This window comes from Myiozetetes cayanensis, unplaced genomic scaffold, assembly GCF_022539395.1.
Source record: "Myiozetetes cayanensis isolate MyiCay16 unplaced genomic scaffold, myiCay2020 scf7, whole genome shotgun sequence".
Classification (NCBI taxonomy): Eukaryota; Metazoa; Chordata; class Aves; order Passeriformes; family Tyrannidae; genus Myiozetetes; species Myiozetetes cayanensis.
This window is the reverse complement of record NW_026087964.1, coordinates 12101847-12129728: the sequence shown is the minus strand read 5'-3', so window position 1 is coordinate 12129728 and position 27882 is coordinate 12101847. Positions and strand designations below refer to the sequence as shown.

At 38.0% G+C, this 27882-nt stretch overlaps 1 protein-coding gene across 11 annotated transcripts in view; it reads left to right on the top strand.

Moving 5' to 3' along the window:
- PROM1 (prominin 1) overlaps window positions 1–27882 on the top strand; it is a 63471-nt gene that overhangs the window by 16663 nt on the left and 18926 nt on the right. For 8 of the 11 annotated variants that reach the window (XR_007631832.1, XR_007631833.1, XR_007631834.1 and 5 more), the window contains 10 exons: window positions 5616–5674; window positions 8768–8794; window positions 10328–10533; window positions 16921–17041; window positions 19542–19605; window positions 21912–22001; window positions 23331–23548; window positions 23970–24044; window positions 25205–25268; window positions 26995–27154. Coding sequence is in view for 8 of the 11 variants with exons in the window: in XM_050338402.1 (XP_050194359.1) it covers window positions 5616–5674; window positions 8768–8794; window positions 10328–10533; window positions 16921–17041; window positions 19542–19605; window positions 21912–22001; window positions 23331–23548; window positions 23970–24044; window positions 25205–25268; window positions 26995–27154 (1084 nt within the window). In the remaining 3 variants the exon portion in view is untranslated. The remainder of the gene's footprint in view (window positions 1–5615; window positions 5675–8767; window positions 8795–10327; window positions 10534–16920; window positions 17042–19541; window positions 19606–21911; window positions 22002–23330; window positions 23549–23969; window positions 24045–25204; window positions 25269–26994; window positions 27155–27882) is intronic. The other 3 variants (XM_050338406.1, XM_050338410.1, XM_050338405.1) reach the window with 1 other exon arrangement.

The following is a 27882-nucleotide window of genomic DNA, read 5'->3' as shown; positions in this document are numbered from 1 at the left end:
AAGTTGGGACAGAAATTATCTGAGAAGGCTGGGGTTTTTTTCCTTAGTTTAGAGAAAAGAGTTATGTCCCAGGTTTGTCTGAGGAGGACATTGTGAAGTGGGGAGTGAAGCTTTTCAGTCTAGAGTTGGAAAGGAATGGTCTAGGCTGTATGAGTGACTGCATGGATTAGGCTTCTTATCTGTGGACTAAAGTGATCTCTTACTGTGTAGTAAGACCTCCTTGTCTGGGAGCCTTTCCACTTGGCCTACAGAGTGAATTTTCTTCCTTCCTGCACACAGGGTGAGCAGCAGTGTGGCAGGACCCTCCCTCTCTGCTATCTCTGCACTAGTGTGCATAGTGGATTCCTTGGCCACCACCATTACCAAGCTCTCATCTTGCTCTGCAGAGGAGCCAGAGACAAGTGGTGCCGTGGGATTAGGGACAGTAGATGTGAGCAGAACCGTGGTGTAGCTGGTGGCAGTACAGGGGACCAAAGGTGACCTTGGCTTACCTTCTGAGGGAGACTCTTCAATGGGAGCTGAATCTGACCATGGTAAAGGCTACTGGCTTGAGGCTTTGGGGAAGCAACCAAAGCTCCACTCAAGTCAAAGCAAGTATTTTAAAATGTCGATAAGCTGAACTTACTGTAAAACTTTCTGTAAGATACATGGAAGGTTTTTGTCTCTGATAAGTCTGAAAAGTTAATACAGCTTTCCTGGGTTTCTTGGCCTTCAAGCTTGTTTTTCTCCTCTCTAATTATTACTCAGACTAATGAATATCTCTTGAAGTCATTTTAATTCATTAATTTCAGGCTAATTGACCCATATTCAGAGAGATGCTGAACTGTTCAGTGTGTGTGTAGTCCATTGACTCTCTCTATTATAGATGAACAGGAATGGGCTGAAATATGGTTTTATGCATTAGAATGAGATAGCAATAAAGCAGTTATTAATTGATCATGTGTATTATCTATGTAATTCTCCCCTGTTCTGAAAAAAGATCTCTATTCAGTGTGATATGAATGCTTCAGTCATGTTCTTATTGATTTGTTTGAAGACCTTTCAGAATAGAAGCCTAGTATATTATATTATGCATAAAAAGACAAATTAATTTCTGGCATAATTTGATTAATGTTGGAGTTGCACTATAGCTGAACTGGCTCAATGGAATTGCTTGAGTGAAGAGGAAGCGTAGCATTCCCAAAGGTTTTATTCCAACTGTTTTCCTGTCACCTACATTTGAAAAGCTTTCTTGGCAGAAGAATTTGTAACTAATTTATGTTGATGCTTAATAGCCAGACAGCTTATTTTTAAGTCTCTATTATTTCTGCTATCCTTTTCTGTAGAGCAGTTCTAAGAAGCATGCCTAGTGATAACCAGACAGAGTAATGAGATACTGAGTGTGTATATGCAATACGCATGCAATGCAGGAGTTGGTGATTATGTTTTGTTAATTGGAGATCCTCAGAGGTGCTTAATATTTCTTCACAAATTGCATTGGTAAATTAAGAGTTCATCTGGCTAGTTAGATTTACCAGGGCAGATGGCATTTTACATGTGTGATGAGAGCAGGAGGGAGACAGCAAAGCAGTAATGTAATTAGCTGTGTAAATGAGCCTCACAAGGTAAATCTCTTTAACCCCAATGATAAAATGTGTTCTGTGCTAAAGCCTTGGATTACTGGTCCTGTGAAACAATGTGTGCAGCTGGTCAAGCCAAGATTTCAGAAGTAATCCAGTTAATTTGAAAATAAAGGACACCGCTTTTTGTCACACTTTCCTAGCACTTGTATATTTGAGACAGAAATCAGCTTTAAGGTGGTACTCTGACAATAACTCAAGAGAGAGTCCTGTGGAGTTACCTTAGTTCAGTTGTAAATAAAAGCTTATTTGAATGCTAGGACGTGTTCTAGCTAGGACAAAAGGTGCTTCATAAAAGCAAACCAAAATCACAGGCTGAATAAAATGTGAGCTGAGGTGTCTCTTCATTGTCCTGCAGTGAGCAGTGTAGCCATAAGTAGGTTGTGTTTACACAGTGCCTGGCACAGGACATTTCCCCACGATTACTATCAGTGTGTTTAAAACCCAGTACACAGAATGGTTTGGCCTGGAAGGGACCTTTAAAGATCATCTAGTCCAACCTCCCCTGGAATGAGCAGGGAGATTTTTGGTGCCACAAAACCACTAAGGTGTGTTTGTGTGTACAGATGTGTGGACAAGTAACTGCAGATAGTCTCACATTCAGTTATAGCCAAAAATATTTTTTATGGGAATATATACAACTTCCACACTTCATTTGGAATTACTTAACCAGGGATATGCCTAATCCCGTATATACTGAAGGCCGTTAAAGTAATAAATTTATAGTAAAGACCGGACAATTAGTGTGTGCTGTCTGGTGAGAAAAACACCCTGAAGTATCATGTTACTTCTGAAAAATCATTGCAAAGTAATGTAAGTAGTGAATCTTTATTCAGCAGGGAAATCTCACATTCTGTAAAATTTAGGGGGCAAGTGGGTTGTGCAGTAGCAACCATTGTGTTGTGTGTTTAATAATAAACTTAAAGGTGTTTTACTTTCTGGTGAACAAGCTTTAGAAACTCTAAATTTCAGAAACACATATGAAGTGCTATTTTCTGCTTAAGTTTGTCACAGAGTATTCAGGTTGATTTCTGTCATTTTTTGGACTCGCAGGCTATAAAATATGGAAACGGTATAAATAAAACTGTGAATCAGGAACATTCAGAGCAATGTAAGCACGTCACAAGAAACCAGACCACATTTTGGGTTGCTTTGGTTTGTTTTTTTGAAGTATTGGTTGTTTTTTTCATTTGGCTTTTTTAAGTATTGGTTGTTCTGCTTGGAGATACTCAAAGCTTGACTGGGCATGGCCTTGGGTAACCTGGACTGGATGATCCCAGGGGGTCCCTTCCAGCCTCAACCCTTCTGTTTCTCCTGAGCTGTTACTTCCATACACATACACACATGCATACAGAGGTGCATAAATGTGTATGTGTGTATAGATGTATGTAAAACTTTATGTAACATGTTTTGTTGTTGTGTGGTTTTTTTTTTTTTACTTTAAGTTATTATGGAGACGGACACTTAACTAGAGGAATGGGTAAAATCTTTCAACTTCTGTTTAAACTGAAAAGCTAATGCTTTTAAAATTTTCTTGTACCAATTCCCGGCATTAGGAAATGTGTCAAAGGATGTTTTTGTCAATAACTAAATTTTGCTTTCTTACATGCTTCCTGGCAGCGTTTTCACTGCTCCCATAAATAGTTTATAATAGAAAACCATTATGATTGCAGGATAACTTTGGAATAATTCAGATTTGAAGGGACTTCGAGATGTCAGCAGGCTCAACTCTTTTCCAAAGCAAGATGAACCTCTGAGTTAGGAGCAGCCTTGGAAGTGAGAGCATGTTGCTGGGAAATCTTCTGGTCAGCGTTAGAATAGCAGCAAGGAGGGTGATGCCACAGCATCCTGGGCAGTCGGCTCCTGTGCCAGCTTCATGCCTCTGAAATCACAAAAGCTTTTCCTTTTTATTCCTTCCTATCTCATTCTCATTTAAGCTGGTAGAAGTTTCTCATTAGTAGCTGTTCTACAGCGTGTTGTCACGCAATGCTAAATAGTTGAATCAATACATTAAAAAAAGAGTTGTTTTAGCTCTTTTCCTGTAGGCTAAAAGCCATCTAGCTATAAAGAAAATTCATTGTGTTTATATTTTATGCACCAGTATTTCTTAAATTTATTTACATGATATAGATATCAACAAGAGTAAAGAAATGTTACGTCTGCTGAAGAAGAAAAAATTGCATAACAACCAGTGTGTTGTACACCTTTGGAGTTTGTGCAGTTTTTCCTCGCTCAGCTGTGTATCTCCTTGTTGCTGAAACTTTCGGAGAAGCACAGGTGCTGCCTGAAATGGTCTTGATGCAGGGAGGTCTTTGCTGATCCCATTGTGCGAGATGCGTCAGAGCCGCAGTGGTGGATCAGTTGTGTGTTGCCCATACAGTGGTGTGTGCCCTTTCCTTCAGCGGTCTCGTGACTCCCAAGATGCAGAGCCTGAAAGGAATTGCACGGATCGTAACTCTTTTGTGCTTCCCAGGTGCTTTTTCTACATATGTTTTGGTTTCGTTTCTCCTACTGTGGGATTCAGCCTTATCCTGTTCTTTATGGATGGTCTTTCCAAAACAAAGTTGTTTCACCATAGAGAGTAGTCCTTGCTTACCTACTGCGAGCACTCTGTGTGAGAGAACGTACTTCCTGTCCCAGGAATGATCTGCAGCTTGACACTGTCTGCAGGTCCCTTGCAGGGATTGCCTGCCAGCCTTAAAACAGCAGTTGGTGCCTTGCTGTCATGTGTTTTCTTTCCTTGGACACAGTTTTCTGTGAGGAACCCTTCAGGGTCTCTTCAATGTGCAGATCAGTTGAGTCCTTGTTTCCTCTGCGGCGTGTTGGGGAGGGAGGACTATGGGCGCTGTTTGTTTAGGAACTTGTTTTTCTGAGCCACATGCAGGATAGAGGAGTGAGATCAAAGCCCCTGTGAACTCCCTGAACATATTTCACAAGTGCTACAATCACTTCTGAGAGGGCTTGGATTTTTGGGAGGTCTGCAGTTGCTTTTGAAACTTCAGGTCCTTTAATTGAGCTTCAGGTTAGGTAACTCACTGGAGGTTTTTATCAAGTATGTTCATTAACATATGGGGAGACCAAAAACAGGGCAATAGTAGCATTAAGTCCAGCACTGTATGAACATGGGGAGCTGGTGGAGTCCCAATTCAAGTGCGGGGTGTCACAGAAATGACTGGGAGCCAGAGTTCCCAGCGTAGTTCCCATAGGGTTGTCAAAATCTGGGTAAGGATAGGGTGGTGATGTCCCAAAACAGGATCGTTGTTACAGCTGCCAGGGTTTACTGCAAGTGGCACTATTTTTGTTATATTCCTACTTTGGTTTTTTGATGGTTGCTATATTTTTTTTTATATTGTAAGTTAAAATGAGTGTTAGATAGAGCTGCACACACAGGAAATAGTAATGTGTTAGGCTTTCTGATTTGTTTTGGTGCTGTTCCATGCTAACTGTTGGTCCAGAGATTAGGTAGGATGGGGGGGAGGGGGAAGGGGAAAAAAGGTTGGGATAATGTTGGAAAGATAAGGGTCATTCTTCCTTGTACCCTTTAATCGAGAAGTCATCATTACCATGTTCATTTTTCACGTTATGTATCTAATACTGTGTGTGTATATATATATATGCACTTATGTATTTGGCCTAAACATGAAGCAAAGCTGATACCTGGAACATTGTCCAAGTAGTTGATATATGTGTGATGAACTTTTAATAATGATTTTATGGTACAGAGGGTGACCTCGGAAAAACCTTCACTGTATTTCAGTGGCAACTGATTAATTGATAGATAACCTGGCTCTTCCTGTGAGCTCGTAAAACACACTGTTAATTAAAAATGTTGTTACTAGGCAGATTTATGGGGACACTTATGTGCTTGCCTATGCTGTTGATTTCTGTTCTTAATTTCATCTTGCCTGCCTGACAGTAGAATTCAAACCATTCTTTTTCTTTCGTTTTTATAAATTGTGTTGTTTAAAACTCTGGAATATTCTTGCTTATTTTCAGATCTCATCAGAAAAGTAGCCCAGCAGCAGTTGGGAAATACACGGGGCGATTATCAAAAGGTAAATTATCTATGTGTATTTGCATAAAATAATGAAAATTATTACTTTGAAATTCAGTTTTGTTTCTAAAACAGGAATTAGTATTTTAAAACTCTACTAACAAGATAGAAATACTAAGTTTTTGAATAACAAGTGTGATGGTTTCATGAAAATTACGGGACCAAAACCTCTCAAAAGCAATTACAAAGAAAATTCCATAAGGCACTGTAAAGAAACTAATCATAGTTAAGGCTGACTTATAAATTTCAGCTGTAATGTGATTGCAGTGTCTGTTGCACAAAGATTGAAGGCTGTTTGTATTAAAAAATACTGCTTTTATTTTTAAAAAGCTTAGAAAGAACCATCACTGCTCAGCTCTCATGTAAGCTTCAGTTGTTTTCCTCAAAAAGCTGAATTTATGTGCTGGTTCTGGTGCCTTTGTAAGATGAAGTTCCCGTAGCCTGCTTACAAAGTATATTTTAGCTTATGTAGTGTGTTAATCATGTGGAGGATATTTTTAATTATCTCTTTAGGTTTGTGAATATCCTGGAACAGTTGAAATTCTTGGGGTATCTGGTAGCAAGAAGATGGAATGTAATGTGCATCTGATTTTGGGGCTGTTCTCAAGGACAGTGTTCTGCTTTTGAAACAATATCAGGTGCTGTCTGCAGTAGGAATCTTAACTATGACCAGGCAGTGACAAGCTACTTCACATGAGGTGCTTGCTTATAGTCCTTGCAGTGTGGTGTACCTGTCAGGAGGATGAGGATGGCACTTGGCATACGGACACTGAGCTAGTGCCGTGAACCAGGATGGCCTGTATGATCTTGGCATTTGAAAGGGGAAAGCCTTGTGCTTCCCTGTCTACCTGACAACAAACCTATTTCTCCAGTAGCTTGATAACCTCTGCATGACGTCCTGGTGTGTAGGTGTTGTTGTGATGCATCAGGTGACTCTTGCTGATCCCATGTGCATGGTTGGTGGGCTCTAAAAGAGTGGTGCATCAGAGATTGTGGCTGTATACTCAGGGAGGAATGTAGGCTTGGGCTTGGTTGGGAGAGTTGGGACAGAACCATTAGGCCATAGGTGGTATACATGAACACAAGTTTAGTATTTAGTAACTAGTACCTAAGTCTTGAGAAATCTGAGACTGATGACAGCTCCAGTCCTGCATAGGGAATGTGCTTGTTGAAATAGATGCCATTTATCAGTCCAAATTCTGACCTGAATAAAGTGCAAAACTTCGAAATAAATTTGGAAAAAGAAAATACATCAGGAGAAGTAGGGTGCTGTTCAGAAGACAGAAGCATTAGTGAGAGTCAGCTGTGAAGCAGCCAGCACGGCTGTAGGTGTGCCCCTGGAGGAATTTCCAGTGGAAATGGGAAAGTGTGAATATTGCTGAAGGGTGTGGGTAAGTAGTTAGAAATGTTTGCCTGTGGTTCTGATCACTGAAATTCAGGGAAAATGAACTTAGACTAGGATGAGTTCAGAAAGTGTCCATTAGGGGGATCTGGAAAACCTATGGGTCTTCAGATGAAACTGGAAGAGCTTGCTTTGCTTAGGAAAAGAGTTGATAAGGGGTGTGATTACCTTTTAAAATATATATGGAGAGGAAGCACCAGGAGGAAAGCATTGCTCCTTGGGCAGAAGACAGTGCTAGCACAGAAACTAAGGGGTTGAAATATGTGCAAATATGTGCAAAGGGACAGAAATCATGTGCAAATCCATGTGAGAAGAAAACTTGCTCACGAAGCATTGGGAACAGCCCTTCAGTAGCAAGGACAGGAAATCTGCTTCTCATATTTATCCTGTTAAATTTCTGCTGTCATTCCTCTGTATCATTTTTTTAAACCTATTTATAGAAAGTGTTAGTGACCCAGGAGGCCCTTCCCACTTCTGTGCTGTGTGTCCCAGTGTTCCCAGTTGGACTCTTACCATCAGCATCTCCCCATCCCCTGCCAGGGGCAGCAGTCTGCCAGGACAGCCCAGTAGCTGATCCGTGCCTGCTCTGGGGAGCCAGCTCACTGCTGCTGCCATTGCTTTACTCCTGCTGCGAGAGTCCTTGCTTGAAATGTTCAAAATCATATTTGGTACTAGATCTGTAAGGAAGGGTAAGCATTTGTTTTCCTCTCTTTAGTATGGGAGAAAATATGTTGATATGTTCAAAATATGATTTTGAACATTTTAAGTAATGTTGTGCAGTAGAGATTTCATAAAGATGTGTGTGATGCTGAAAAAACATCCTAAAACTTGAACATTTATGATTTTCACATGCCAGACTTTGGGTTGAGGGGTCTTGCCATCTTTAGCTGGTCCAGTTCTCTTCCAGTTATGAGAAAGGGGGAAAGCATTAGGAACTTTAGACTTGTCATGCAGACATGAAGGGGAAAAAAAAAGAAATTCTATTTCCACTATGGAAACAAAGGGAAAATTGGGTTCTTCTGCAATTCGTGTCATTGAATATTTAGTCTTCAGTGTTTTTCTGGTATTACAGATAAGAAGACAGTTAAGAAATGTTAAAGAGATTTCTTCAGATTTTCTTGAAAGCCTCCTTTTTTTTTTTTTTTTTTACACTTTAGCATAATTTAAATTAAAACTCTACATGATTAGTTAAAAGTGAGGATGAATTTTGTATGTAATGTGTTAAGATCCCAAAACTGTTCGTGGAGCAACCAAAATAAAATTGAAAAGAAAAAGTTAGTCAGGAATATCATATCATGACAGGTGGAGTTCATGAAGCAATCACTAAACTACAAAGTAATGCAGTCTCTGGCCTTCCGTGAGATGTGTTGGGAATTATATGAAATAGATGCTCAGTGTGGAAGTAACTGATCTGTCATTGTTTTAAGATGGAATTATTTGTTGGACAAATCCTAGATTCCTTTCATTTACCAGGGAAACCAGAGAATACCTGCCATGTATTTTATTGTAAATATTTTTCCATAATTATTTAATGGTACTTCCATGCATTATTTTACTTTATTGGCTTTCATTATTGTTTCTGTGTTGTTAATTGTTGTGGTTGTGGCTAATTGTTCATTATTCACGGGATTTGTTTTTTGTGCATGCTGCCTGTGTATTATACACATTCTCCATTTGTTTTGACTTCTGCAGCCAGAAAATGTTGTCCTGACTCTTCAGGTAATGTCTTATGGTAGATGTACACTGTGAAAAGAAACTAATCATGTCTGTATGCATTACTTCTGTTAGAACATCCGTAACCCTTTTTAATGTTTTTAAATACTGCTTTTCCATCTAACCTACCTTAAAATAACTTACGTTGTCAAATAATTTTTGAAGTGTTCAGCTAGGTAGAAAAACCCCCAGTAATTCTTTTGCAAAATCTAGCCAAATTCTTCTTCCAAACATCTTGTTCATATTCTTCAGAGTGAAGCAAAAGTTTTAACCAGCAGTTAATAATAATAGCAATAATAATAATAATAAAAATAGTTTTCATCCTAGAATGGGTAATTAGGTCAGAAATTTGCAACTCTGGTTATGGTGACGGTTGCTGTATTCAACTCAGTTCATAATTAGGGATTATGAAGAAGGACATCATCAAAGCTGGAACTGGAGCATGATTGATAAATTGTGAGAAATTCTAACTTACTTTGCAGGACAGTTACACAGCCTCAGTATCATTCCTTTTCTGCTAAGTTGCCCTTGTATTGGTGTAAAAAGGAGAGGACTCAAAGTACTAGTGCGAGAAGTAGTTCTCCTAAAATTGGGAAAGGAAAGGAGAAGAGAGATTTATCAGGGAAGAAGGAGCACTGGGACATGTCCACACTGTGCTGTTATCTCTGTACACAGACACCTGCCTGATCCAGTCTGGGATGGGCTGGCTTGTGTTTTCAGCAGAGGGAAACAGCATGGCGAGCTCCCAGCTTGTCCCTTTAAGCCCTGTGTAGGGCTGTGCCAGGGCTGCCTGGCCCAGCTTCTTGGTCTGAGGTCTCTTGCAGTGTAAAAACTGGTTAGGGTATGGAACTGCATCGTTCCCTTTCACTCCCAGCTTTTGAAAGCGTCCTTTTAGTTGCTGCTGCTTTGCTGTTTGGCAGCAGAATAAATGCCCTTTACCTGAGAGATCTTAAAATCTGTCTGCTCCTTCATATTTTCATGTCCCTAAGCAGTTTTAAATTCAGCAGTTTGGAGGAACCTCTGCCATTGTAATCGATCATCCAGTGAAGTACTTCCCTTTGCAGTTCATAAGAATCTTTCTACTCAGAAACAAATAAAAAGGAGAAAAAGCTAAACCTCCCTTCCCCTTCATGAGGTGTTGCTTTAGTTAACCTTGCTGACATTTGTGGAGCCTTTTTGGAAACAGATGTGAGAAACAGTAGATTTGTGGTCCAGCAAATCGAATGTGTTAATTTTTAACCTGTTTCAATTGCACTGATTCACATTTATTTCTTGTGAGCCTACTTCTCTCTTAGCACTCACTCTTGTAGTTTGCCTGGCTAGTAGTCTAGCTAAATAATTATTAGCTGTCAGTATCTGCAATGTTATGTATCAATTTGTTAGAAAAGTAGTCAATAATTGACAAAATATACCAAGTCCGTAACCTTGGTAACTTAGTAGATGGTTTAGTCCATAGTTTGATTTCTAATTATTTACTCTATATTGATTGCAATTACTGTGTGATACCTGCTATTACCACTATTTTTGTCTGACTTACAGGCCATCTACTATGAAATCGGTTTTATAGTCTCCGCAGCCTTGGGATTGCTATTTATTTTGTTACTGCCTCTTGTGGGACTTTGCTTCTGTATGTGTCGTTGCTGTGACAACTGTGGTGGGGAAATGCATCAAAGACAGAAGAAAAATGCTGACTGTCAGAGGAGCTGTTTTGCAACATTTCTTTTTGTTGCTTCTTTAATAATAAGGCAAGTGTGATACATAGAACAATACGAAGCTTGGTATAGCACTTATTTTGCAGTGTCATATGACAAATAATATTACTGTATTAGCCTACAGGTGCAGATATTATTTTATTACACCACAATATTATTGGTATTAAAGAAAATGTAACTACATTATAAAAATGCTGCTGCCATTACTATCCACAGGTCATTATATACTTGCTTGAGCAGAATGTAGGTGTGAAACAAAAAAAGAATTGTTTGAATTCAGCAAGTGAAATTCTGGCCAATCTCAAAATGGCAATTGCAGAATGTTACATTAAACTTCTGAGAGACTGTCTCCTGTGTTCAGTTACCATCCCATAGAGAACCTGAGGTAGAATGTACTGCTTTGTTCTCGGTAGTGTTGTACTGGTGTGAAAAGCAATTGTGTGACTTCCTCCAGTATTTGCTGTCCTCCAGATATTCTTATTAGTTCAAAATAATGTTTTTTTTTCTTTTGAGTTCCGAGTTGTTTAAACCATGCATGAACTCATTATAAATCCTGGAGTTTGGAGACATTTTTGCACAGTTGTTGTTAGGAGCACACTCCTGTGTTACGTGTGTAATGGGTGATGAGAAACTGCAGTCAAGATTCTTCTTTTCCCTGCTTCTGAAATAAATTGTTTGCTTTCAGGTTTTCTGTTTTCCTTTAACTTCCTCATATTTTCACCTGCCTACTATACTTATTTTGTGATTATATTAAAAGAAAAAGAAAGTCTTTTGATCTGTACCATGTGACTGTTCAGTCAGGTGGGATGTACTTTGTCACTTCATTGTAATGTAGAGTTTATTTTTTCTACTACTGTGTGTTGTGACAAATTGACACCTCGTCTGTGCTCAAATGGAGGTCATGCTCTTTTCTCTCAGATATCACTAACAAACGAGAACCCTAGTATTCTTAAAACTAGAAACCTGAATCATGTTGTAGGTGGTAGGTGCATCCCTGCCATGATGACAAGATAAAAGTTCTTCATGGTACAAGATGCCTTGAAGACAGTAAGTTATTAAATTACCTCAGCATGCCATAACTGAAGGTAGCTCACAGAGCTCACCAGTTATCTTTACATTGCCTTGCAGGATGCTACTTTTCTGGTTATAATGGCTGAGGGATGTCTCCTGTCAGCAGAGAAATTAAGAGATCGTCCCCCTTGCTGGTCTCTTAAACTTGTGCATTTGCTGCCAGCTATCCTCGTGGGATTAAGCATACCCAGCATTGGTATGGTCATGACTGGCAGATCAGCAATCCCTGGTAATATGCTTTCCAGAACTAGTGAAATTGCCTCTTTAATTCCTCCTTTTTTTTAATCCTTTTTCATGAGACATCAGGAGTATCAGATGCTTACCCTAGGGAGGAGTTGGCCTGAGATCTGTCTGCAGGTTTCCACGAGTAGGGATAATCTCATATGACTACCTGGCTAAGTCTCTAATGCTGTGAGTGCTGTGCAAGGCAAGATAGAACTTTACAAAGCTAATATTACTGATCCTAGCCTGACTGAGGTCTCAGGTCTCTGGTACACCTCAGTACACAGAGAGATTCTCCTGCCCTTCCTGGATCTTCTTTCACAAGGGAGGAGAAGATCCCATGCCTGGATCTATTTGAACCCATGTCAGGTTGCTTACTGCAATGCTGCAACACAAAAGGACAGTCTTACTGCTAGCCATTGCCTCAACAGAAAAAAAATGGAGAAGGCCTGAGATTTACTTAAAACTGTTTCTACATGTCTTGTACTGTACTCAAACTAAGTCTTCTTCTGGATTTATTATCTACTTTTCCCCAAAGTTTCCATGCAGTTTCAGCTTAGGTGGAAGATTACCTGTAGTGCTTCCCATAATCACACATCTCAAGTACTGTGCCAAGCTAAATGTGTAAGCTGTGACAGTAACCAAAAGAGTGTAGTCTGTGAGAGTAAAATGCTTATGGCTACTTGCAGACAGAGCCAAAAGCATGAAAACTTGAGTGATCTCCACCAATACAGGGTTTACATCAAGATACACTCTGAAACCACTAAGGTGGGTCCTGTCATTGTTTGGGTATAGTTTTGAGTTCATGCAGCCTTGAGGGGTCTCCTAAACCTCTTCCAGGTGACTGGAATGCCATGGACTCCTTCACCAAGAGCTGTGTTGCTTCAGAAGATGCATTTAGCAAGGCTGGCATCCATCAGAGTACCCTGAACCCGCACCTCTGCCAGGGGAGCTTTGCCTTAAAGGCACTCCCATGGAACATTCATGCAGATAGCTGCTGGAGAGACTTCTTCAGGATTACCCTCTGAGTACATATTCTGCATCTTTCTTCATCTTTCTTGCAGTGCCAACCATTCTGAGATTCTCTAAAGGATCAGAAGAACACTGAAGAGAGCAGGGAGCATTGAGCCATGTTCTACTTTTTTTCTTTCTTCCCCTTTTTCTTCTTTTTTTTTTATTTTTTAATTAACTTTTCTATTTTTTTCAGTCCTTGGTATGAAAAAATGGTTCCAAACTGTCTTTCCTTGGGTGGAAGAGACAAATTAAATGCACGGTAAAGAGTATTAGGGGAAAGACTCTGAATTCAGAGCCTGCAATAGATTCTGTATGTAGGTAACAACTCTAGAAAGTTCTAGTAACATGGGGATGTTTTTTCTGTGTGTCAGCGTGCAGGTTCACACTGACATACATATGCTGTTAGTGTAGGTTTTAGAATAGTTCAGCTAGTAGATTTTAATCATGATGAACATTTCTTCTCACTTTTCCACTGATGTAGTGCCCTGGTAATTAGGATGAGGTTTTAATAATAAGCTTACTGGGTGATGTGTAAAGGCAATAAAAGTATGACAGACTTTCTTTTTTTTAAAAAAAAAAGCTCTGCCTAGATCTGCTTTCTGCAGGTGGGGCATAACGTGAGAAGTTTGCTTTCCTCAAGGTGGGGTATAAGAAAGAAGTCAAAAAACTTGTGGTTACATAGGCAGTTGTTTATCTTTAAATAGGCCTTTAGTGTATCTTTTTCTAGTACTTTGTGTTTTAAAAACTTCTTTTTATAGATTGAGTCAACAATACATGCAGTGTTTTTGGTAATTCACAGCTTCTGTACAGGATGTTGCCCTAGAAAGTAGGATGCTATTGCTAAAGAGCAGAGGATATAGAAATAACCTATCAAATACATAACTTAGTAGATTTCGTATTCCAGATTTATAATGAGTACAATTACGTGCTGTTCTTCAAAGGTGAACTGAGAGTTTAGGAACAGAGACCTGCTATTACCTCCTATTTCCTCGTCATCTGCAAGCTTAGGCAAAAGTGTTTTTTTCTGGGAAAGAAATGTAATTTCCTTAATTCTTCTATATTATAAAGGGAGGAACATTGGATTTTTAAGAAAGCATGTGCTGCAATACCAGACTTGCTGGTAATACAGAATGTCTTGGCTATGGAATAGAAAAACACAGAGTCAGTTTTCTGTCCTTTCAAGACAGCTTGTGTTATATAACCTCTGTCTTGAAGTTGTGGATGTTCTGTAGGAGGCTAGGGAAGGCCGAGTCTGGGGGAACAGAATGGTATTTGGCATCTTGGCAAGTGCCTCCTGCAGGCTTCACAGGCATCCCTGGCTTGAGGTTGGTAGGACATGTTCAGAACCTGGAAATCAATATTCTCTGAAAGAATTGGTGGCAAAATTGGTACAGAAATCTCTATCCCATTATTTTCTTAAATTTATTAGCTAGCAGTGAGGAAGGGGGACAGTCTTCCAATATGTAAATCTGCTCAGGTTTTCTATTCTGTGACGACATTTTTTGCAAGTTCACTAAAGGAAAAGCTTGTGTTTCCCTCTGCAACTGGATTAGTAACATTTAAATTGGTCTGTGAAACCTGATAAGAAACTTAAGTGCGGAATATTGAACTCTGAAGAATTGTTTAAACAGTTCTCTAATCTGTTACAGAAAAAGCATGTCCTTCTTGCTTTATGACAGAAGCATGTCCTTTTTATTCCTGCTTTATGACCTTCTCTTTGCAGCTGCTTATTGACTGTTGACTCAAGGCTCAGTTATATAGTAAATAGATTTTTCCTCTCTCCTGTTGTGTGTTTGTTTACAGTCACAATTGTTCTGAGCGCCTTGAAGTATCTCCACTATCTTGTTTCCTCCCATGTAGGAAGCTAAAGAGAAAGATGATAATGCTGGAGTCTTACAAAGCACTATTTTGTTAGCTCCCAATTGACCTTTCTGCTCTGTGAGCGTAGCACTGAAAGGACACATAAACGTTGGTTGTCTAAAGAATGAGGATGTGGTTATAGACTCTGAGCCTCAGAGCAATACACAAATGTTTGCTTTTCCTGATAGCTTGAGATAGGTTTTCTTATTAACAAAGAAAAAAACCCCACATTTGATAGCAATTGCCATCACAGTAGAGTGAAATAAAATAATGTGTATGTCCAAAATTAAATCGCTTACTTTTGCTTGTCATAGAATCACAGGATGGTGTAAGTTGAAAGTTACTCAGTTCCTTGGTATTTATGCATTCTGAGTTCTCATCCCTTGTGGGGGGTGGTAGCTGATACCGTGGCTGCTTGAGTGGTGGTCATAGTGGAAATAGAACTATGCCATTTGCTGTAAGTTAAATAAGTAGGAAGATGAATGTGTATGTCCCTTTGTTCCTTAGTGATTTCTGGGAGGTTAATTAAGAGCCAGACATGGCTATGAAATTTTGAGTAGGGACGCAGCCTCTTTATGTAAAACTCTGTCATCCTGTTCTGGATGTTTTTGGATATTGAGAAAAACGTTAGTGAAGGGATCCTAACAGACTTGCACCTGTAGCATGCTCTGAAATTAGAATTTTCCTTCTGAGAGTATTTGTCTAAGCAGCAGAAATTCTTACAGTTGAGATCAGTTTTACCAGGAGAACAAGCCTTTACATTTGTTTGGGAAAGCAAAATAAAGATGAAGGCTTGGTTTTGATTCACTGAAGAAGGAGATGAGCATTATGAATCAGGATGTTTGCTCCTATCTTGCCAGGATACAAATTTTATTATTTTATTATTATATTTTTATTATTATATTTATTATTATATTTTAGATACCTAGTTGCTCTCCACCATCTCGTTTATGTGGCTGTATGAGGGCTTCTTTTGAACGTACATTCTTTGGAACAAAAGTTATACTTTCCATCTGTCTTTTTCCCCATAGGGAGCCTGGTATAGGGTTTTCTTTAAGTCTTATTTAAAAACACTAGTATCTAGGTCCTCTTGATGCACCAACTTAGGAAGTTTGACAGCCTGGAAAGAGTATGGTACCATTTGTGTTAGTGATTCCTTTCTCCTGTGTTTGGATGTCCGTAATGGCTTTTCAGGGTACTGCCTCTCTATTATTGAGCTGTTTTATTACACCACAAAGTGAGAGACTGAACAGATGTGCCAACCAGGAATTGCCTGTAACGCACCTGACTGCAGCCTCAAGGCAGTGTCTCTGCTGTTTACTGGAAAGATGAGTGCTTAACCCATCAAGGGGGTTTGTAGTCATCTTGATTCTGAGGCTGTTACCACTCTGGTTGTTACTCTTGACCTTTCTGGTACTTGTCTGAAAGGTTAACTGTTGTGAATGTGAGATGTTAAAAAACAAAAGTCATCCTTCTGTTTAAGTCTATTTTACACCTAAGCTAAACAAAAAACTAAGGATGGTGTATGCTAATAGAGCTTCAAAGACTCTCATGGGACCTTTAATTGCTTTTTACTTACTGTTTGTGCAGATCTGCCATGCTGTAATTAGAATTTTACAGTAGGGAGTGATCAAATAGAAAATAAGCAGCAGCAGTGCTGACTGGAAGTCTAGTTCACTTGCCACCTTTTGTTTCAGTATCAGGAAATGTTTACATATTATTTTAGCTTTATTAGGGACTATCCATATGCTTCTGAAAAGTCCATGTAATTATGTAAATAAGCTGTGCCATTATGAATAAATCTTGCTGCTGAAGTTATCAAATGAAAAATACTCTTTTTCACAATTAACTTTTGATCATTTGCTTGTAGATGTGTCAAGGTTAATGATACTTGTAAAAGAGCCTGGCATTTCTTAGTGTCACACAATTTACCTAGGCTATACACATTTTCTGACAGTACCCATGCAAATGGATTTGTTTGTACATAAATAACTTCTGAAGGCTTTGAGTTAACATTGCTTTTCCTTTATTTTTTTTTAATTAGTAGGACAATATTGGCCCTTATGGTACATTCCTCAACTCTGTCTCATGGTGCATATGATAACCTCCAGTAAGAAAAAGGATGTGTGAATTTATGGAGACCTTTCTTTTGATAATGTTGACTTTTTTTGACTATAATTTTTTTGTTCTGTTTAATGTTAGAATATGCATTTACAGTAACAAAGAAATATCTGTTATCTATATTTTTTGTAGTGTTGGAGTGCTCTGTGCATATGCTGCCAACCAGCATTTAACTAACCAAGTCCGAGGAGCAAAGAAACTGGTTAACAGTAATTTTAAAGATCTGAAAATTTTCCTTAACGACACTCCAGCGGTAAAGAATTTTTTCTTTATGGGGAATGAGTGTGGGAGGGAAGATGTGTAGATAAGAAATATTGCAGAAAATAATTTTTTCTTTCTATTTGGATTAAATCAGTAGTATTTTGTTTATTCTTTGTGTATCAGTCTCACTAAATAGAAAAAGTGATGCAAGGTAAGATATTTTCTAGCAGAAGATAAATAATTTGGAAAAAAAAGGTTTTAAAAGGAATATATACAAAAACATATATTACATGTAAACTTGGACTCCCTGTTGTTCTTTCCTGTTTCCTTGTATTTTGGACTTAGTTGTTGTGCTCTGGGACTGAGCCACAATAACTTTGTTTCCAGGAATATTTTTGACTGATTTTTCTTTAAAGCAGAGTCATACTGTACCATACTGAACAGGAAAGATTCTTTCCTTTCAGACTTTCCTTAGAGTCTCATAAACAGTCCTCTGCTATATCTTGTTTTGTATTGAAAGCAAAAAAGAAATGTTAGTGAGGAAGGCTTGTAAAGAATGTACAGTTTCAATTCTTTGTGAATTTGTAGGGGGAAAAAAAGTCTGACAGCCCTATTGCCTTGACTTTCATTAATTTTAATTATTTGAATTTAATTTTGTTCATCTGTTTTACTTCCATGAAATTAGAAATAGGTGGAATTCATGCAATTATGTGGAATCCACAAGTGTGGTACCATTCCAATCACAGTAACTCTGGGCTTTTGTTTTTTTTTTTTTGCTGACCAGGGCTGTATGAGAACAGGAGACATCTGGGGGTGCCATAAAATGTTTTCTTATCTGGAAGTGTTCCCTATACAGCTCTTTGCTTGCGTGTGCTGCTCTGACAGACCAGTGGTGGAGGTGTATGGCAGGAACTAAAGGTCATGCCAATAACCCCTCTTGAAACAGAGTGCCTTTTGTCAGTCTGGATCTGACACTGGGCACAGAAGGATTCATCCAGTCACATCAGAAACCACCAGAGTCCCTCTGACAGCACACTGAGTGCTGACTGTAGGAAACATCAGAGAAGAAGATTTGTTATGAAGAAGTAACATATCTTAACAGAGAAAAAAATAGACACTGGCTAAAAAGTTAATAAAAATGCCAAATTACTAAATTTTAAAGTGTCCGGATTAGCATTTTTTTAGTTTCAAAACAGGATTATTACTTTCTGGTTTTTTAGACTTGGTGCTGATGCAGTCATCAGCTGTATCTTTTAAGTCATTTTGTCAGTCAAGGTGCACGAGTATCATGCAGACACACACATTTGTAAGAATTTCTTGAGGAAATAAGAAGTGCTTCAGCTTTTTTAAAAAGTTCTAGAATCCAACTAATTGGCTATAAAGCTCTGAAATCCGAATTGATGTCTTTGACTCATCAGTATGAGGTATGTACAGCACGTAAGAGGATTTGAAAAAGAAGTCCTCTGTTAAGAGTTCATGTCACAGAAGATTTGCAGACTGAGAGTATTGAGTGATAACACTATTAGTTATACAGAATCCCCTTTTGTCTGTGACATTGCTGGAGACAATGCAAAACCTGTAGCCCTGCAAAATTTTAGCCCTTAGGTTAGCCTAGGTTTACAAAGTCAAAAAATAAAAATATACCTACAGCCTTCTTAGTAAGAAACTCAAATAGTTTTTCCTGTTTTACAAAAAGAAGGTCTGCTTCATACTTTGTCATTTAATGACGTCCACTGCTGTAGCATCAATAGGTTGTTTTGAGGGTGGTTTTTTGGTCTTTTTTTTTCTTTATTTCACAGAGACTACAAGCCAGGCACGCTTTGATACACATTTGAGTCATACTTGAAAACCCATCTGTCAAATGTGTTAACCTTTACACCACTCTAACTCACCTGGGGTAGAATTCATAATGCATTATTTTAAACATGCAGAAATGAATGAAGGTTATTTAATGTCTTTTCAAAATTAGTATAAGATTTCCACTAGGGATGGTTCTTTGATAGCCTTTACTCCAAACCCAGTATCTGGTGATAAACTGAGTTGGTGGTTTATATTGTTACGGTGTCTTGGTAGAGCTCAAGCTGAGACCAAATCCTCTTGGAGGTAAGGAAAATTATTTGCATTAAGGCAGAGCAGCTGTCTCCTTTCTGCAAGAGAAGCTCTGAGAGGCTGCCCAGACACAAGTCAGTGTGGTTGGTGAACTGCTTCAAAATTACCACTGCATCAGTGCCTCACGTCTCTCCGTGAAGGAGAAACTAATGCTACGAGAAAATCAAGGAACAAAATTGGAGACATGCAAAAAACCTTATTTGCCTGACTGACTCAAAGCCTTCATGAGGCCATAGTTCCTACTACTTAACTCTTTTAAGCTGAATCATTTACCACAGAGAAGTTCCAGTTAAGTAAATAAAATAATTAGTTAACTGAAAACAGTAGAGAGCCAGGGAGTTGGCACAAATATTTTGATTGTTTCAAGCTAACAGTTTGACACATTCAAAAGCATCCATTTTTTCCAATTCTTTTAATTTTTTTTTTAATCATCTTCTTTACAGCAAATTGACTATTTGGTGAGCCAGTACAACACAGCTAAGGATAAAGCACTCTCTGACCTAAATAGTAAGTACTTTGATTTAAGGGGGGTTAGCAGCATGTATTTAAAAGCTTCAGTAAGATAATGTAATTAGCTCATAATGCAAAGTGAAACTTCATTTATAAGAATATGGTTTCCAAGCAGAAGTGCTGTTCTCAGTAGTATATAAGACCAAAATCTAAAATTGTTTTCACATAAAAAGTCTCAGAGCTGGTGTAATGCGTAGTATTTCCTGAAATAAAGGTCTTTTATTAAATCGTTTATACATTAAGACAGGCTAATATTTTACTTTCCTTTTTATAGTTCAGTAACAATACTTAAAGCTTTTTTTGGAATATTTTTATTCAGTTTTTAAGTTGAAACCAAATATCAATGAACAGATCTATTAGCAGTTATGATGGTTCCAATGAGTGAGAGATCTCTGTTTATTTTTCTTGTTGCACCTTTGTCCTCTACTCAGCTAGAAATTGAGGTATAAGCTTATCTTCTTTCTAAAGCTGCTTAATGTATTTGCCATTTCAGAATGAGCAGTTGAAGAGCAGGAGATAAAACTTGAACTGCTGCACTTTCCCCTTCAGCACAGCTACAATATGAGGCATCACCTTTTAAAGCTCTCAGTCAACAGAAACAAACAAAAAGCTGATTTTTTTTAAATTATTATTATTTAAGCTTCACTTTACAAAACTTGCAGTAGAAAGGGCTGACCATATTCAGTGCAGATGATAATTCAAGTTGCATTTTTAGCAGGTGTTAGTAAATGCATACAGGTCTGCATTTCAGGCTGAAGGATTGTTGCTGGGGTCAAACTGTACAACTGTGGCATCATACCAGTTACCATAAATTGAATTCTCATGCCTAGAATCTATGCTTCTGTCTAGTTTAAAATGTATTTTAAAGGTAGTTTTCAATGCAGCCAACTTGGCTGCGCTGAGGTTGATATGTCTTGCCTGTATGAGGGTATAATGCACATCATATGTGCTTGTGAAAGTAGCAGTAGTCTTCCTGCTTAATTCTCAGCAGGAACACTCTGGTCTAAAAAGATGTAGGTAGGCTTTAAGTCTGTAAGAATAATAAAAAAGATTGACATCTGCATTTCAAGTACTACCTTGAAGCTTCTCAACCACTCCAAACTGAAATTTCAGATTAAATGTTTATTAGTTCTTAGTGTCAGTTTGTGATGTGAGTTAACAGAAACCTAGCTGGATCTGTGGTGAGAGTGATCAGCAGTAAATTAAGATAGTTTTCATTTTCTTGAAATACCAGAATTAAGTGTGTGACATGAGGGTACAAAAGGATTTCACTCTAAGGCAATCAGCAGTAGCATAAACCTTTAAAGAATTGTATGTGAGCTGAGTTTACCCACCCTAAGGAAAAGCTGAAAAGTGTTTCTGCTTGACAGAAATTCTCATCCCAGGCCAGACATGACAGTACTGACAGTAATGGATGCTTCTGCACCATGCAATATTCCCATCTCATCAAAAGCAAAAAACTCAAAAATGTGTTTGCTGTGATATGAAAATGCAGAGGACGCCGTGACTGCCTAAAGAATATGTTACATTAAAATGCTTCACCAAACTCTGCTTGGCACTTCTGTGTGGTTTTGCTGAACTGAGCTTCCTTTCTGTTCGTAGACAGTGAGACTGGGGTGTTTGGAGGTGGGGGTAGCTATGGGTAAGGGTGAAGCCGGTGCTGGGAGCATCCATGCTGGATGCACCTTGTGAGGGGGCAGGGACTGGAGACGTGTGCTTAACACGCTTAAGGGATTTCAGCAGAGCTGGCTGGCAGGTCTGGGGTGTGGGTGACCTTGACATTGCTGGATACATGAGGAACGGGGCAAAGGAAAAGAATTCATTTTTAGTTCCCTTGCACTATTAAAACATAACTCGAAGTGAAAGAGTATGCCACAAAATTCCTGTCCAGATGTTGGACCTCTCTAACATAGATTGTGGAAAAAATCCTGTTTCCAAAAGAGTAGAAGATGCAATGAAATACATACTGTGGAGTTTGTTGAAGTGTTATGTGTCTTTACCTATATGGTCCAGTGCTGGTTAATATTTTCCTCTATGTTTTGACTTACTGCTTTTATTTATAGTCCTATAGCTAGCTAAAACAGAACGCTGTGTTACCTTTTGTCACTAAGTTCTGACTGTCAGGCCTTAGAAAAATTTCAATAATATAAATATATTTATATTAATATATATAAGTATATTTAAAACAAATATAAATCTATTTGTTAAGTAAGAGTCTGACAGCACCTACACTAAGATGTAGTTCAGTTGAACTAATTGAACTAGTCTGTAATGTTTGGTTTTTTTATTTCTCCATGCCACAGATGTTGGACCTGTACTTGGAATCAGAGTGCAAGAACAGCTGGGAAAAGAAGTACGTCCTGCACTTGATGCAGCTCTGTCAATGGCAGGAGGTAAAGATGTCCTTTTTTTGTATAATATTCTGTTGCCATGGTAAAACAGGCATTATCTTTCTAGCACACAGCATGGGATAGCTTTATGCACTACCATGAGTCTGCTCATCCTTCTACATGCCTTTTAAACTAAGGATTTCAGATATTTTAAGATTTATAAATACATTTAAAAGCTAAATCAAGATTTATGTGCTGTTGTTGATATTTAATTTCAGCAATCACTGAAGAGAGATCCGCTTTCCCTGCTCCAGGTTGTTGTCCCTTTCTGTTGAATATAAGGGAGAGTAGGAAAACTGTCCTCTTAGAGCTGTCCGTAGGCATTTGCAAGTTAGTCTTCAACAGGTCAGGGAATGAACTACAATGCCCTTGTCCTGTACACTGCCAAGCTTATTATGGGAGTCCTATCCAGCATTTCTTCATTGTATCTTTGAGTTTAGCCTTGCTCACACTTAGTTCTTTCTCCCTCTGGAGAAAATAGTCCTTTATTATTTTTTCCATTTAAGGCTTCTTTTTTTCAGGAATCAGGTACAGCTTATAGAACAAAGGGAAAGACATCCCAGGAATTTGAATCACTTTGGTTTTGTTTTGGCTTTTTTTTAACCATTAATTCTTTCTCATTCACTTGTCATCGTTCTCCTTTTTTGCTTTATTTCTCTTATTTGTCTTGAAGTCAAAGTGGAAAGGGCTATCAAAGGTAAAAAACACGATAAAACCTTGTGTTGTGTGAAGTGCACTTTATTTTTGTTACTTGTGTATTTTTAGTTGTGTCTGTGTGGTTCTTTGTGTACTAAACACCTGTTCAGTGTTTGGGGTTTTTTTTCATTTTGTTCTGTTTATTTGGTGTGATCAGGATGAAATCTAAGGCCAGTGCTGAACACTCATTAATGCTTGGCTGATACAATATGATCTCCTTTCCTTTCATCTTGACTTAGATTATAAGCAAAATACTGAAAATACTGTTTTGTGGATGTGGGCTTTCTTTCAGTTTCTAAATGACCAAGTCTTAGAGTTCTGTACTGAAATCACTGAGAAAGGAGAGGTAGGGAAATGGTAGAAAGAGTAATATGAGAAGTGGATGGAATCTCAATAAAAATAGCCTGAGCACATTAATTTCTGTGTAGGAAAAGGTAAGTGATGTATTTTTATGTGCAAAAAGTACGTATTCTGCGCTAGAGGGTTTTTCTGGGAGGGAGGCAGGGTTATTTGGATTAGTATTGTTAAGAATATCATAGCATTTATGCGTGTGCACTTTCTCTTCCTATCTGTATCTATAGTCTGCTTTCTAACTAAAGTGTTGTTTTTTTTTTTTTAAATTTCTCATCCTTGCAGCCATCAGAGAAACGAAGGAAGCACTGGAAAATGTGAGTGTCTCTGTAGAGGTTCTGCAGGAGGGGACAGAGAGACTTCACGCAAACTTGACGGATGTTAAAATGCATCTCAGCAACACCCTCAATGACTCCGCGTGCAATGCGGCTCAGGCAGCCTCCACCTGCAATATCATCAGGAATTCATTAAGTCAACTGAACGTCAATGCCAATTTCAGTGGGGTAAGATTTTGTAATAACATTTTTCAGACTCTTAGAGCGTGATTGCCTTGAGCAAGCCCAGTAGTGTTTCTGCAGCTCAGTGGCTTGGTGTGTCCTGTCACTTGTCAGATAAGTGACCTTCCCTTATTCTGTGTTTCTGGGTAATTCCAGTCACTGTTTTCATCTTCTCTGTAGAAGAGGATAAAATGTGTGTCAAGCAGCTATGTTAAAGTGCTGCTCTGGGCAGTGAAATAACCTGCCCTCCCAAAAATGCTGAGGTTAAGCTTTGCTTTTGTATAGCAGAGGTTTCAGGAGTGTGTTAGAAAGATTCTGCTACAAATCATTCTAGTTTCTTTATGCTCTCTCCTAACTGTGAAGTATATATACTAAATTAGCAAGACTGTTGCTTCGTGTGACTCAGGTGTGTTTTTTTGCTTCCTAGTTGCCAGGAGTGAGCTCACAGCTTGCAAAGGTCAATGATGTCCTTAAAATAGACCTTTCTAGTCTGGTTCAAAAGGTATGTTTTTTGATGGACTTGTAAACTCTTAATTAATAAATTGGGATACTTGTGTATCACTAGTTTTCCCTTGGTTTCTCAAGCAGAATTCTTTTGTTCCCACCTCATCGTCTTTGTGGTGGATGTCTCTCATTATTCCACTGTTTGGCCGAGATCTGATATTTGAAAGTATGAATGTAGTGCTTTGTATCTCCAGATACTACAGGTCAAAAATGTTTGCAAGTTGTCGGGTTGAAAGAACAATCCTTAAAAAAAAAAAAAAAAAAAAGGCAGAAACGTGGATCCAATAGCCTGCTCTGTATTTTTGGTTCAAGCTAAAGAAATAAAAAACCCTATGCTCTCTGAATTAGTTTTATTGTATTGAAAGACTTCTTCTAAATTCCTTATATACATAGTTGATATTAAATCTGGTGCGAAGGACAAAGTGTAATTACTGTTAGTATTTTTGCAAGACTTTCCACAAAACACAATGATTTTCACGGTGAAAAAAAAAATTACTTAGTCTGGGCTGTTGAAAAATCTAGGAATCTGAAAACATTTGCTAGGAATAGAAGGCACTTTCTGGAACCAGTGTCTTCAGGCCCTTAGACCCCTGCCTGCTTTTGAAGTGATCAGGCTTGCAGGGAGTAAGGATTCAAGCATCTCCTTTCTGTCCAGATAAGCTCCTCAGCTTTGTTCCCATGGCTTAGACCCATTCTTTTGTCTTTTCACTGAAGAAAGCATCACCCCATCTTTAGAGGCAGTTGGATTTTATTGTTTGTAACATGCATTTCATGTTTGGAAGGCATAGACTTGGAAAGAGGAGGCATTTGGCTGGTGCACAGTAACTCCTTTCACTTAGTGAATTTTCATAAGTGCATTCTTGGTTTGACAGACAGCAGTGTTTGATGGGATTGTAACTGATTCATGTATATTTAAATTTAGCCTTTTTTTTTTTTTTTCAAGATATGTTATGGAGAGCAAACTGAATCTGAAATATAGTTTGGGTTCCTATTTTGCTTTCATCTTTTCTAATGTGTAGTGATAAAAATGTATTTTTCATTGTTTTATCGCTTACATTTTCGCATATGTATACTTTTGTTCCTTGAATAAAAGGAAAAAAATTGCAAGCAATTTGACAATGAGAAACATGCTCTAATTTTTCCAACTTTTATTCTTAGGGCTATGCAGCTTTTAATGATACTCCAGATTTAGTGGTGAATCAAACCAGGAACATCTTATCAGGTGAGGACTGTCTTTTCACTTTGATTAATGTTTTGGTTTTCTTTTATTGATAATATATTTTCTTGTCTAAAGATCATTAAAAATGGAAATGTAAGGATTAACTTTTTTTTTTTTTTTTTTTAAATCTAGTGCCAGAAAAAAAAACATAGAAGGAAACTGTGTCTTAATGAGGACCCAAAATTAAATCTAAAAATAGGCCATATGGTATTTTATGGAGGAGTTTTATCTGTTGGGCTTTTTAGTCATGAGAAATCTTGGGATCCCAACTCCACGCTGACACCTAATTTGGTTGAAAAGCTAATTTTCCTTGACTGATGTGTTCATGACATATTTAGGAGTGTGATGTTAAAAAAACTGAACCTGCCTGCTGTTATATTAAATTGTAGTGGATGGCGAAGGGAAGGTAAAAATATGCCTTAAGGATAATTTAAATGGCTGTCTTAATTGTTTTATTACTTGGGCTTTACACTTTTTGGTCTTTGACCATACCTGTATGGTAGTATAGTGTATGTATACTAATCTGTTTTAATTTTTGTTCTTGCACTGTGGACCTGTTCTGCATTATATAAGCAGCTGTTCCTTGTAAGTTTTTCTGTTCTTTTTCTTCCCCTCTTGGGCAAAATGAAGGACAGTAGAGATATGAGCATAGTGTACTGTGTGAACTTGCCTAAAATGAGCAGTTTTAGAAAACCAATATTAATACCTTTCATTTGGAAACCCAGAGCAGATTTACTCATTTTCAGTATCTGCTGGTATGTGTAAATGCAGGCAAACCATCTTATCTATTTATAAACTTTTCGAGCTTGTTTGCACTAAACTGAGTTTGAGTTACAAAGCATATAAATGAGTTTACTAGAAAAAAATGCATTTATTTATGAACTTTTAAAAAAGAATGATGTGTTACCTGGTTGATTTGAAGAGTACACATCAAAACAGACAATCTTGCTGTCTGAGAATAGAAGGTGTTGCCTACTACCAAATTGCAACCTGTAGTTATACATTCTGCTGTACCAAGTATTTTTCAAGTTGAAAGAAGGAGGAGAGTATAGAGAAACTGCATTTTACACACAGACAATGTGTATAATAAGTGAATTAATTATGTGTCTGTAAATCTAAGTAGAGTATATCTAAATTGTAAGTATAGGGTAACATGTTTGTTCAAATTCTGAGGGAAAAGTGGATTAATTGATCATTATCTCAAGAGTGTTGCTAATTAATTGGAAAGAATTTATTTACCTAATCTCTTTTAATAAGGTTGAAAAGAACAAGTATAGATTCTCAATATAGGCAGTATAATTTCTTTCAGTGTTGTATTCCCAGGGCATGGAGTTTAAATAGATTTTGATCTTCTCCTTCATAAACTAAGTGGCTAATTGTCTTGCTCAGTGTTGCCATTAGCAATATTGCATGAAAAGGAAGATTTAGGTGAGCTAGATAAAAAAGTGACACATTCATTATAATGAAAGGCAAGAGGAAGAAGTCTGGCTCAACTTCTACATCTTTCATCATTAAACTGAATGCTAAAAACAAAGTGTGCATTTAAAAATGCCATTGTGTTACTTCAGAGCTCTATGTTTTTGTTGCCTGCTTGTCTCTGCCTCACACTTGTTCTTCATGGCTTGGCTTGTTACATGTGGCAAATGGCTTAATAGCATTTTATAATGCATATGTGGAATGTAGGTTTCCTCTGTGGATCTGTAACAGTGAAATATGTATATTCTTTTAGATATCAAAAGCATGCTGGAATCCATTGGTTCAAATATTACTACCTTCACAAAAGCGCTCCCTGTTGAGAAGATTTTAGCAGATTTGATGGTATATCTTACACAGAGTGAGGCCTATGTTCAAGATTATTTTCCACTAGTGGAACAGTATGATTTCTACAGGTATGTACATGAAATAAGGCAGGAGTGTTACCCGTTGTTAATACATTTTAGTATTTTAATGTTCTGTAAAGGCGAGTAAACTATTAACGATGAACACAATGGAACAAAGATGCTATAAGACATACTATGTTTGTTAACAATTTTGATTAAAGGGCAGATATGCAGCTAATCAACATCTGTGTGCTGTTCCACCACAGATCAGGAGGTAGTTTCTACTCTAGGCCTTCAGGTCTCTTTTAGGAAGGATAGAGGTAAATAGATGTCAAAGATGTAACAGCTAAAGGAAGTTGATTGTTTTATAATGCCAGGTTGACTTTTTAGTTAGGGCTTGTTTTCACTGAGTTGCAGGTAAATTATGAGGGCCTTGAAGCCAATCCCTTGTTATTGCACCCGTTTTACCACAGAGGAGGAGTAGCAGGGATTCTGCCGCACACCTGTAAATCTTTGCTCACCCGTGCGTGTCCCTGCTGGTGTTGCACTTGTCCTTGCAAATGCGTGGCTTAACTGTACCTTGAGAAGAACATAACTCCTTCTGTCTGAGACTTTGTGACTCTCACAGCTGAGTAATCTCACATTTTGAAGCATAAAGCTTTTTATTTCCTACCATCTACCTATTTCCAGATTTAGTCATTTCTGTCCTCAAGCTCATCAAATTCTCCCTACATTTTGTTTGACTCTTCAGTTGATTTTATAATAGTTGCTTTTATCTTTGTGTCATAATCAGTTTC